This window comes from Doryrhamphus excisus, linkage group LG13, assembly GCF_037039965.1.
Source record: "Doryrhamphus excisus strain RoL-2023G ecotype Guam linkage group LG13, RoL_Dexc_Guam_v1.1, whole genome shotgun sequence".
Lineage (NCBI taxonomy): Eukaryota > Metazoa > Chordata > Actinopteri > Syngnathiformes > Syngnathidae > Doryrhamphus > Doryrhamphus excisus.
This window is the reverse complement of record NC_136369.1, coordinates 7,347,577-7,360,062: the sequence shown is the minus strand read 5'-3', so window position 1 is coordinate 7,360,062 and position 12,486 is coordinate 7,347,577. Positions and strand designations below refer to the sequence as shown.

At 40.0% G+C, this 12,486-nt stretch overlaps 1 protein-coding gene across 2 annotated transcripts; it reads left to right on the top strand.

Moving 5' to 3' along the window:
- The first annotated feature begins 72 nt into the window (after window positions 1–72).
- On the top strand, window positions 73–11,240 carry rbm26 (RNA binding motif protein 26). Of its 2 annotated transcripts, none has more exons than XM_058089648.2 (22): window positions 73–558; window positions 724–842; window positions 923–1,041; window positions 1,859–1,947; window positions 2,047–2,312; window positions 2,429–2,704; window positions 2,777–3,016; window positions 4,064–4,204; window positions 4,464–4,604; window positions 5,494–5,599; window positions 5,702–5,861; window positions 6,326–6,520; window positions 6,773–6,871; window positions 6,953–7,021; window positions 7,109–7,207; window positions 7,593–7,667; window positions 7,876–8,043; window positions 8,156–8,260; window positions 9,463–9,666; window positions 10,147–10,233; window positions 10,343–10,456; window positions 10,779–11,240. In XM_058089648.2, exons 1-22 carry the CDS (start codon window positions 500–502, stop codon window positions 10,866–10,868), a joined length of 3,021 nt encoding a protein of 1,006 aa, XP_057945631.2. In that variant the 5' UTR covers window positions 73–499; the 3' UTR covers window positions 10,869–11,240. The 2 variants fall into 2 exon arrangements, with proteins under 2 accessions (XP_057945631.2, XP_057945630.2); XM_058089647.2 differs by having other exon boundaries at window positions 6,770–6,871.
- Window positions 11,241–12,486: the final 1,246 nt, after the last annotated feature.

The window sequence follows — 12,486 nt, the reverse complement described above, 5'->3', positions numbered from 1 at the left end:
TTTGTTTTAAAGTTAAACTTCAAAAGCTGACAAATACCTATTTGTTGAGCCCTGCGTTAAAGGTAGTCTCGCGATAGTTGTCGACGAGAGCACAAGCGGAAGTAAATAGTCAGGTTGGCACGTTAGCTAGCAAGGGGCGTCAATAAAGTGATAAGTTTAGCGTGCATTCACCTACATTTTAACTCGTTCATTTTTATTAGAATATACTGTCGAATTGCTTTGAAGGGTCAACATAGACGCATCCGAGACCTGCCTCCATAACAATTACATTAGCAGAGATCGAGAACACGTTTAAGGCCTGGAACCTGTGCTAACTTAGCCAGCGTAGTTGCCGCTAAGTTCAAGCTAACGGCGCGTGTGGCACCTTAGCGAGAACTAAAGACTAAAGTGGCTACTTACTTAAGCGAATGTCTGCTATTTTTCTAGTCGTGTAAATATAGTCTATCAGGGTAGTGTCAACTCTGGCTGTGGTGGAAAGAAATTTTCGGCTGGATCTAAAATGATAATTGAAAATCTGGATGCTTTGAAAACATGGCTGTCTGAAACGCTCGAGCCCATGTAAGTAGACTAGTAGCTGTTAGCTACAATGCTACTCACTGTATTTTAAGCTCTGTATGAATTAGACGGAGTAGCACAACTATTACTTCACCATAATGTATGAATGACTTTAAGTTATTATCCATTTAATAAAATGTCTGCCTTCCTCTTGGGTATCCGTTGTAGCTGCGAAGCAGACCCCTCAGCCCTCGCCAAGTATGTTGTTGCCCTGGTGAAGAAGGACAAAACTGAAAAAGAACTAAAAGCCTTGTGTATTGATCAGTTGGACGTGTTTCTTCAGAAAGGTACCTAGCAATCTCGTAGTAACCATTCCTTATTCGAGTCTGATCTGCAAAGTGTTTTATTCGTATTGATGCCCTTCCAGAGACCCAGCAATTTGTGGACAAGCTGTTTGAAGCTGTGAACAACAAAAGCTATCTGCCCCAGACAGAACAATTGCCTACTCTGGTGAAGGTGGAGAAAGATGAACAGAAAAATGATGAGGTAAGATTTGTAAATTAAAAAAAACAGTTTCCTCTATAGATTAATTCCATCCTACGTTTGTAACAGCACCAAGTGGAAGTCCTTAAACTGTTTCTTGTCTCAGTTGGTTTCATATTTTTCATTTTGACAAAGTGAATGAACACATTGGGTCTAAAAATCGGTCATAAAACCTAAAATATATTTTTTGACCGTAAAAAACTAATGTGTAAATGAATCCTTCTGATAACTTCTTTAATAAAAATATATATTTTTAATGTTCTCAAAAACTCATGTACTTAATAATTATTTACCTTCAACGCTAAGAGAGGTCTCAGGCAGTTACAATTGACTATGCACACATGTAATGTGTTCCTTTCCAACCAAAAATGTTTTTGTCCACCTCAACAAAGGTGAATATAACACTGAGGTGTCAGGCCTGTGTAGGAATTTCAAAGCGATGATGTGCATCTATAAGTCAGTTGGGTACTTGTGGCAGTATTGGCTTACATAACCCTCTACGAACTGCCTGTACTGTTTTGATTGGATTAATGGGAAAGTGGTATCATGTTTCATTGCCTGCTTTGCTTTCGCTTTTAAAGTGGATGCTTTTCGTTCTGCCTCAAAAGCACATAGAAATAAGTACAATGACAATATCACTGTGAATATTACCAAGTCTGGTTTTACTTGACCAGTTTACACCATTTAAAAACTTGTATGCAGTTTGTAGTCTGCACTGCACTTTCGGCACAAATTAGAAGGGACTGTGTTACAGCGGTAAAGACTGCAGATACAACCTCATGGGCTCCTGAGAGTTATACTTCCTGTGTTCTCTGTTCAGACAAATCGAGAAGAGGAACGTGACAAAAAGTTTTCTCGACGAGTGAATAGCCCTCCACCATCAAGTTCCCGCTATAATAGAGATGGCAGGTATGTAAACCTATTCTCCCTTGTGCAATCTCATCAATACAAGACATATTTGGATCATCCTGAACTGCCCGTCATTCATTTTCTGATTCAAATTCTTAGGAGAGGAGACGACCGTAAGAGGGAAGACCGTTCCAGAAAAAGGGATTATGACCGCAACCCACCAAGAAGGGACTCTTACCGCGATCGCTATAATCGGAGGAGGGGCCGCAGTCGTAGTTACAGTCGTAGCCGAAGCCGGAGTTGGAGCAAGGATCGTACTCGGGACAGGGATAGGGACAGGGACAGAGAGCGGGATAGAGACCGTGACAGAGACAGAAGCATGAGTCCCTCTCAGAGTAGAACTCGCTCTCGAAGTAGGAGTAGAGGTAAGATGCTGATTGCTGAAGAAAATAGATGATGAACTGGCATATTCTCCTCAAGTATGCCTCCACACACACACACACTTCACTATAGTTCTTGTTTCTTTCTTGTCCATTTCCAGAAAGAGATTCTGGGAAGTTAAAGTATGATCATGATCGAGCAGACAGGTTGGAAGGTGCTGATGGGTACACCCCAGCTGTTCTGGTTTCCACTGCAACCACTTCACATTTCCCTGTGCCGACACTGAGCAGCACCATCACAGTCATAGCTCCAACTCATCACAGCAACAACACAACCGAGAGCTGGTCAGATTTCCACCCAGATCACCCTGTGGATCATGGCCCTTTTAGGGGGCCTCCTCCTCCTCAGCAAAGAAAACGGTGCCGTGATTATGATGGTGAGGAGAGTCAATTAAAAGTGGATCTTATAGACTTTTGAAAGTAATCGTGTGCCATTTTCTGTCCTCCAGAAAAGGGCTTCTGCATGAGAGGAGACATGTGCCCTTTTGACCATGGAAGTGACCCAGTTGTTGTGGAGGATGTCAGCCTGCCCAATATGCTGCCCTTCCAACCTCCACCCATCCCTGGTGTGGATCCCCCGCCCCCTCCAGGTCTTCCACCTCCACCTCTCTTGAACCCCCCACCTGTGAATTTGGGACCTCCTGTGCCCACACCAGGGGCTCTCCCACCAAGCCTTCCGCCGGTTGCTGGTAGGAACTGAGACATTTTTTGCAATTAGAGAATGCACAAGCAGAAGCAGCAGAATTTGCTCTTACTACTTAAGTAGAATTGAACTCACTTACTTTTATGGGTATTGTACTTGCAAGTTAAAGGGACCTATTATGCTCATTTTTCAACCCTTTGTATTGAGCTGTGGTCTGCTATAGAGCAGCTACACACAATAACAACACATTCCTTCCTGTTGTGTCATGAGTGTACCCCGCCTCTCGCCCGAAGATGACTGGGATAGGCTCCAGCACCCCAAACCCTCGTGAGGACAAGCGGTAGAAAATGAATGAATAATACGAATAGTGTTTCTGGCACTTTCATTTTTTTAAATCCATTGTGGGTTGTTAAGGTGACAAACACGATTGAATTCAAGAAACAACTCATGGCAAAACAGGAATGTGGTGTTGAAGAGGAAGGCGTTGTCGCTGCCATTTTGTGTCTTTGGGAACAGTCAATCACATCTTCAATGTAGGTAAAAGTTAAGTTAAATGTTGCTCTATACCTTTCATTCATCATTTATTTGTATTTATATGCAATTTTATTAGTTTTCTGCATGTAAACATGTTTTGTGTTAAAATTTTGGGCTTTCTGGAACTGATTAATTGGATTAACACAGGGGTGTCAAACATACGTCCCGCAGGCCGCCGTATGTGGGTTTAATGGGTTTAATCCAATTTTATAAAGTGTAAAAATAAGATGCATTTTGGATCTTCTGGAACTAATTAATTACATGCACCAAGTTTGCACTCTATTTCATGTCTTTTTGCAACACACAATGCACACTTACACAGTTGTAGCAAATAATTTCAATGGAATGCAATGGAATGTTATTCGCATTCATCTGCCAAACATTGTAAGAAGATGCTGAGTTTGTATGTGGCCATAGTGAATATTTGCCCTGCCTGAGTGTCCTACGATAAGTGACGCAGACTGCCTCGGGTTTTGCTGAGACTTAATGAAAACATGTTCACTATATAATTATTTAATTAAAGTCAGTTTTAGATATTTACTTTTCTCTCTATTTTCAGGACCACCTCCTCCTCTTCCACCACTTCAACCATCAGGAATGGATGCTCCTCCCAATTCCATTACAAGCGCTGTTCCCACCATTGTCACGTCAGGGATGCGCTCTTCGGTGTCTCAAATGTCTGAACCACTTTTCCCCTCAGGTTAGTGTGACATGACTGAATTCAGAGTCTTGGGCATTCTGGGAAATTGGAAGGGCTGTGATTGTCACAACAAAGATTTTGGCATGCCAAAGTATAATTATTTAGTAAAATGGAATCACAACTTTTGTACAAATAAAGTACTTCAATAAATTATAGATAAACATTCGACATTCAGACATCTGATAATTACTAGTTTTTGTTATGTATATTGCCATCATTCAGCATATTGAGTAGTGAATATGTCTTCTTTATTCACCAGCTACTTATGAGAGTGACGTGTACAATCCAGAATCTCCCAGCATCACCATCAGCTCCAGGCCAATGTACCGCCATCGTGTCAATGCCCAGAGGCCCAACCTGATTGGCCTCACAATGGCTGATGAGGATCAGCCACCGAGAGGTAGACCTGGTATTTAGCATGTACTGTTCAGTCATGTTTATGAAGATGTCTTTGATGATATGCAGTCGTCCCTCGTTTATCGCATTATTTATTATTATATTTAATGAACTGGATATTTTTGTTGTTAAAGCATAGAAAACTTGTATTGATTTTCTAAATACAGTGGAACCTCGTTTACCGTCATTAATTTGTTCCCGAAGGTCTGACTCCAACCAAAATGAATGCTAACTGAATTAATTTATCCCCATAAGAACTAGTATAAATCCAATGAATCCTTCCCAGAAAACTCAAAAATGTGTACACAAAACATCTTTTTATAGTTTTACAATTATAGTTTGACATGCAGAAAACGATTTCAAATGCATACAAATACATACATATAAATGAAGAATAAAAAGGATAAATGGACATTTGATGTTATGTTTACCTTAATCGAATACTGACGACTGTTCCCAAAGCCCAAAGACATGATGTGGCAATGAGTTTCCTTGAATTCAATAATGGATCACCGCAGGGACATGAGAGATGGCTGCCACTCATCGCATATAGCAAGCTACAAAGCTAACTAGTTAGCCTCCAATTTGTTTGTTGTAAACTTAAGGTTTTTCAAACTGTGTGGAAGAAAGCTAAAGAAGCAAAAAGCTTCCACATGGAATGGGATCACTGGAATGGAATGCCGTGGCTGACTACATGCAAAGTTATTTGTAATGCATGCACATGCAGTAATATTGTTTTTTTAGTACATTCGTATTTCTATACTCCCACACTCATTAGTTGTCTAGTTTCACAATAAAATACTTGACTTCTTACTTGTGAATGTCCCTTCCCGTTTAATGGTTGAATCAACTGTAGATCTAGAAATGACCTGCTCATCTTTATCCTTCCCCAGACAAGGTTGCAAACAGCATGAGAATTGTTATGGATTCTGGCCTCAGGAAGAGACCAATTGGTTCACATGATGGGAGCATTGTGCACAAGAAGCCTTGGCTCGACAAGTAAGACATAATTGACTAGTGTGTTAGAATTAGTCATATACTTTTGTTAAGTGTTAGAGGAAATATGAATGTCATTGTCTCAATTTGTTTTTCTTTGGTCAGACCTAATTATAACAAGCCCAATCACCTGGGGTACAACAGAAGAGGCCCGTTCAACTCTGCAAATACAAAGTTGCTGGTTCGGCAAATTCCCTCCGATCTCAACAACATTAGCCAACTCAATGAACATTTCAGCAAGTTTGGAACCATCGTCAACCTTCAGGTTGGTCAGACTTTAACTGGAAATAATTTGTTTTGTTGGTGTATTATATTATGAGTTGTTTGTGGACTTATGGAAGGCGCATGATGAATCTGTCCATGATGATGACCACTTGTGAGCTACTATATAATCAGCAAGGCTGAGTTAGATGCCTGACCAGAAGTTAAACTACCATGTGGGGAAATAAGTATACTTCTGTACTAGATGTGGTCAGAGCCGATACTTTGTGTTGGTATTAGTCCAATACGGCCCAAATTTACTGGATCAGCTAAAGGGGTGATAACCTGATCTGTCCTGAATTTATGCCACATTGTTTGTGATTACTGTTGAGTTCTTTATGCACTTGACATGATCTGTATTGGTTTTGGGTACAATACAGGATTGTTTGAAATGACCTAGGCATGGAGATCTGCACAATGCCCCAATAAGTGACATTTTTTGATTTGTAAAATATTGTCTCTTTGAAGGTGGCATACCAGAATGACCCAGAGGGTGCGCTGATCCAGTTTGCATCACCAGCTGAGGCCAAGCGGGCCATACAAAGCACAGAGGCTGTCCTCAACAACCGCTTCATTCGGGTGCATTGGTTTCGTGAGAACGGAGGTGATGGGATGGGTCACGGACAGTTTCACCCACAGCAGTTGCAGCCACAGCCCATCACGGTGAGGCCAATTTTCAACCTACCCCAAGCTACCCACTTGTCAGTACCTGTATTAAGCACTAGGCATTCTTTATTATGGGTCATGTAAACTTTTCTATTCTTTACAAATTCATGTCGCATTTCAAATGGTGGCTCCAGTACAGCAAAAGCTGGAACATCTCTTCCAACATATGCAGCCATGGGAACCCTCAAAATGTGTGTTTTAAAAAAAAATGCAGCTATTGTTTATTTAAATCTTTTTAACACTCAGCAGCCCTCAGAAACCTTGCTGAAGCAGTCTGTCAAATATCGCCTTGGGCCTCTTCTCACTGCAAACTCTGAGCCTTCACAGGACTCCAATGTGGCCGCTCAGGTGTGTGTGTGTGGCTGCTGCGAGTCAAAGTCTACAGTATATGGAATATTTGTATTAACATCTTGGCCTATACTGATACAGAATCCTGCCAAAGCATCAGTGAAGGAGCGTTTGGGTTTCTCAACCAAACCAGTTCCTCCGGTGGAGAAGGCAAGTCTCCCCCAGTAAAGCCTTCATGTCATCGTAGTCTCCTCCTATGCATTGTATAAAGGTCGTCTACATTTTACACCATTACAGGTATTTTCAACCTCTGCGGGCCTCTCCAAGACTGTATACAATCCTGCGGCCATGAAAGCTGTCCAGAAAACCACAGAGGATGCCCTAAAGAAGAAGAAGGTGAGAGGAGATATGGCAATAACATTCATGGGAGTGGTTCACTCAAAACCACCCACACCAGCATATACAAAGTAATATCGGGATGATATTATGCCGCAAGCAAGTCAATTTGAAAACACAACACTAGATACCTCATCATGGGCTGAAAATAAACCTTACGTCTTGATTAATTGTGTTGTGTTTTTGTCAGTGTAGATGAAACCGTGATTTACAAACCTCTCCACCAAGCTAGGCTGTATAATTTCATCCACTCGTATTTGGAAATGAATGAGAAAATACGGGTGTCCAGTAGTGTACTGTACATTGTAGTCGTCAATACAATACATGTTGATTTTATGTCAGTAAAAACTGGATTTGATTTGATTTCCCATGATTAATTTCACAGGAAGCCCTAAAATTACAACAAGATGTAAGGAAGAAGAAGCAGGAAATCCTAGAGAAGCACATTGAAACACAAAAGGTAAGCAGACATGAGGAAAACCAGTAAATAGTGATTAAAAAGAAAATCTGAGTTTGGAATTTTAAAAAATCAGCTTCATATTAGTGACAAGTCCATGACAATGTCGATGCCACATTTACTGAATTGAGCATTTCAGAAACATGATAGTTGGATTGTTCATTGTGTCCCCCCTATTGAATGTCTTCATGTGTGCCCCTGATGTCTGCAGCTCCTAATAGCCAAACTTGAGAAGAACAAAGCAATGAAAGCAGAGGATAAAGCCAAGATCATGGAAACGTTGGGCATGTTAACCAAGAGCATCACAAAACTACAAGAAGAGATAAAAAGCATCTCAAGCAGCAGCAATCTGCTGCTTGCCGCCAAGAGCAAGGCCCAAGTAAATACCAACATTATTCATGAATTGTATTTGATTTTTAGCTTATGCAGTCTTTAAGTAATGTCGAAAGAGAAAAGTGAAACATGATGGGATGTTTATTTTCTCCTACCAGGCTCAGAAAGAACTGCTTGATGCAGAGCTGGACCTCTACAAGAAGACTCAAGCTGGGGAGGATACTGCTTTATTGAAGCTCAAGTATACCCAGCTGCAAATAGAGGTATTTTATTCCACCATCAATATAACTGCCTTTAGCTTAAACTCTGCTACAGCGTGACTAGCCACTTGGGGGCACTCTTGCGCTTGTTTTAGATTCAATGTTCTTAAACTTTGTCAGTTAATTGACCAGTAGTCCCCTTTCTACTGCACACTTATAAAACATAAACTCCAATTAACACATCTGTCTTTGCAGCATCTGTGAAAGTCTTACACAAGTCTCCATATGTGTCACACATCACAACTATGTTGCGTTCAAGGACCACCGAACAAAGTGGCCTCCAGAAAGACATTATTACTTACTGAAGCTCATATAGCTTAGAAAGTTCACTAGTTACAGCACCATGGAAAAAGACCACGTCTCATTTAGAGAACAATATAAATGAAGTCTTCAAGATTGAACACTTTTGATGCACAATATAATAATCAAACTTACTTCATTGTTCATGAAAAAAATACAAGAAGCATGCTTGTTTTTTCACCTAGCTCGTGTTATCAACAGACATTCTCTGCACACACGGAACACAAGAACACTCTTTCGTCCTTCAAAATAAGAGCGCTGTTTGCCCCATGTCTAATTGTCAACAAAATAAGCATGTCATAAAACATACTGTATCTTATTATGGAATTGCATTTGTGACATCTTAATTACAAGCACGGGCATTATAGTTTGTTGATTTTGTAGCAATGTATACAGAGTCTGGCATTCCATTGGAAAAGTTAGCCAGGTTCATTTCTCAATTAGTGGGAATAATTGTCCATTGGTGTATTACATAAATATAAGGATTTTGGCATTTCATTAATGAGCATCTTATTCACTAAGCGAAAAAGGTCACACGCTATGCCGGTTAAAGAAAAGGTGCTTAAAAAAACAAAAGTTAAATGGGAAATAATGGAATTTTGAAAAAAAACAGGATTTCATAGGGCCTGCAGGAGATTATCAAACTTTTACAACACATTTTCCTGGACAATGATGCAATTGTGCATGTACAGATAAAAGGTACAATGGAAATACAATACAAATGCTATTCAGTAAAAAATAGAATAAATGGGACTAAGATGTAGTATATGGAATTTTTTTTTTCATTTTTATTCACATATCCAATACAACATTTGGTGTACCCCACAGTGGGAACCACTGTGTTAAATGACGCCAATGTGTAATATTTGTGCTTTCAATTGCCCCCCTTCTGTGCTACCGTATAGGCCGCTAAAAGAGGACTGCTGTCACCAGGCCGGGGCCGTGCCGTTCCAACTCGAGGTCGTGGCACTTCAAGAGCCCGAGGACGGGGTTCCAGAGGACGGGGAAGGGGTGTTCCACTCCATGCAGTTGTGGATCATCGACCACGAGCTCTTCAGATCTCTGGATTTTCTGATATTGAGAGGGTAGATCTCCTACCTCACTTTGCTGTAAGTCTGCTTATACCTACATTGTTTGGAAAATGCACACAGTCTCCACTGCAAATATTGGTTTCAAACAAGCATTTACAGTCACACTCTGAATTTTTACAACTTCCTTGTAAATAATAGTAGCAACAATATAGCAACATGCTGAAAGTTTATAAATAGAAAAAAATGGATTATGACGAGGTAAATGAGGGTTGAATCATTTTGAGCACATGTACTATAAACACACATGCTACTATAAAGTTTAACTATTAGTGCCTAACATTAATTTGTACCGCACAATCTCTTCTTACCACACCGCCGTTATTCTGAAAATCTGGTGATAACTAGAGATCAGGCATAATTTATTCCATGTGTTTACAATTAATAACCAATTTGTTACGTAGTTGGTAATTGCAATACCAGGTGGTGCTTATAAGCGATAATTCATCAGACATGATTGATGTTTATGAAGTGACATGATTCATGTTGACAATTTTGAAGCAATTTGGAGAAATAGAAGACTGCCAGATGTATGACGACGGCCTGTCTGCAATCATCACATACAGGACAAGAGCAGAGGCAGAGCAGGTGAGTTGCCCACTAACAATAAAATGGGTATGCCCAGTCGCCAGATATGTAAATATGTATGAATATTTCCACTGTTTAATCTTCTTCACTTTGTTTTGTGCAACTACAGGCGGCCCTTCATGGCCTCAAGTTGAACAACCAGAATTTACACCTGGCGTGGCACAAACCTGCCATGACACTTAATTCTTCTGATGCCAATGAGGCAGAACCAGATGAGGAGGAGGTTTGTGCCAATTTTTGACACTTTCTTTCAACATTATTGTTATTTCATGCCAAGCACTGGAGGGGCATCAGTTGACAGGATGTAATACCTACATAGAACTCAAGAGGGAATTGTTGCACAACAATGCTCAGATTATCCTCACTACAACTGTTATCAGTGTCCCCACAGTGAATTTACACTTCATTAGGTACACCTTCATAGACTCATAGGAACCAAGACGATCACAGCTAAGAAGGATTTAACATTTCTGAAATTGAATATCAATGGATATGCGTAGATATACCTGATAGAATGTATTGTCTGGTTCTCCTCTTCTATCCAGTATCCAGAAGAATCACTGAGTGACGATGCCTTGCTGCAGGATGATGACGAGGAAGAGGATGACAACGAGCCTCGCTCCTGGCGTAGATGAAGATTGTCCTCATGTTGAACACAAGTGGATGATGACCAGATTCCAGCTGTTTATTTATTATAATGCCAGTTCAAAAATCTAACGGAACCATGGCTTGACTTGTCAAATATGTAACCGGCTGAAGAAACATGTGACTTTGATTGATTTTAAGATGTATTCCAGATGCAACAATGTTTTTTTTTGTTTGTTTTTTTTATGCTCTTAATGTAGTTTTTTTTCTTTTTTGGGGGGGTTAATTCGATCATAGAATTCATAGTTTGTGACAGCTAGTTGGAGAAAACAAATTCTGTGTTACCATTGAACTAAATGACAGGCCGTAAAGCTCATTCAGAATAGTATTACATTGATTGGTTAAATGCTCATATGTAAATATTTTATGTCTGGTTTGAAATTATTTGTACGAAAGCTTAGTTTCTCAGTTGGCTTCAATTTTCAATTGTGTAAAAAAAACAAATAAAGAATTGAAATGGTCAGAAAACGCTGCCAAGGAAAGGGTTGGTGAAAAAAAGTATGGCAGTGAGAAAAAGTTCACTTTTTAAAAGTTGTAATTGACCATTTCAAAAAACAAACCAAAAAAATCCTTCATATTCACTTAAAGGGCAAACTTTCTAAACAGTTCTTTGTTGCTTGGTAAAGTAACTTGTCATATGTCACTGAATCTACACCAAAGGTAAGAACTGTCAGATATTTAAAAGATTTCTACACTATATTCACACTAACAGCCTGACTTGACTATATCATTTCATAATATTTTATTTCTATTGTTTTTGCAGGTGCTGTTAACCATCAGAAGAACTGAGAAGGCTCAACTCTTATGATCGCTGTTTTGCACTGTGAATAGAATAATAAATATATATTTTTACACTTCATCTGCTGGGTGATGGAGTGATGCTGGATGACATTTTGAAAACACCCTCACACAAGGACACTGAGGCCATTTCCTTAATCTGAGAATTATATGTAGTACCCATAAAAATTACATACTGCGTATCTAAACCATAGTTTTATACAGACGACTCTTGGACATAAGTAGGATTTATTTTTTCACTGAAGGGAACTCAAAGTAAGGTGACTCAAAAAGTGACATGCACAACTGTTATGTTAAAGAACAGCAAGTGGTGTGTTAAGTATTTAACATTCATTTTCTACTGCTTGTCCTTGAAGGTCAAGGGGGTGCTGGAGCCTATCCCAGCTGTCTTCGGGTGAGCGGCGGGGTACACCCTGGACTGGTCGCCAGCCAATCACAGGACACATATAGACAAACAACCATTGACACTTTCATTCATACCTATGGACAATTTGGAGTCGCCAATTAACCTAGCATGTTTTTGGAATGTGGGAGGAAACCAGACACATGCACGGGGAGAACATGCAAACTCCTCACATAGATGGCTGAGGGTGGAATTGAACTCGGGTCTCCTAGCTGTGAGGCCTGCGTGCTGACCACTTGTCCACTGTGCAACTAGTATTTAACATTTGCATTTAAAATTAGAGAAGCTCAAATTCAGTTCACCATTAAAGTTTATACATTTTAGGTTCAAGTCCCAGGTTCTCAAAGTGGGGGACGTCAATAAAAATGCTAACGAGTGCGCCTGAATGCCTCAGCCATGGATGACAA

Excerpts from the sequence above, each read along its gene's own strand:
- rbm26 (XM_058089647.2), top strand. The coding sequence starts at position 500 with ATGATAATTGAAAATCTGGATGCTTTGAAAACATGGCTGTCTGAAACG. Across the intron at positions 843-922 it reads GGACGTGTTTCTTCAGAAAG|AGACCCAGCAATTTGTGGAC; the intron begins GTACCTAGCAAT and ends ATGCCCTTCCAG. Across the intron at positions 4,205-4,463 it reads TGAACCACTTTTCCCCTCAG|CTACTTATGAGAGTGACGTG; the intron begins GTTAGTGTGACA and ends TTTATTCACCAG.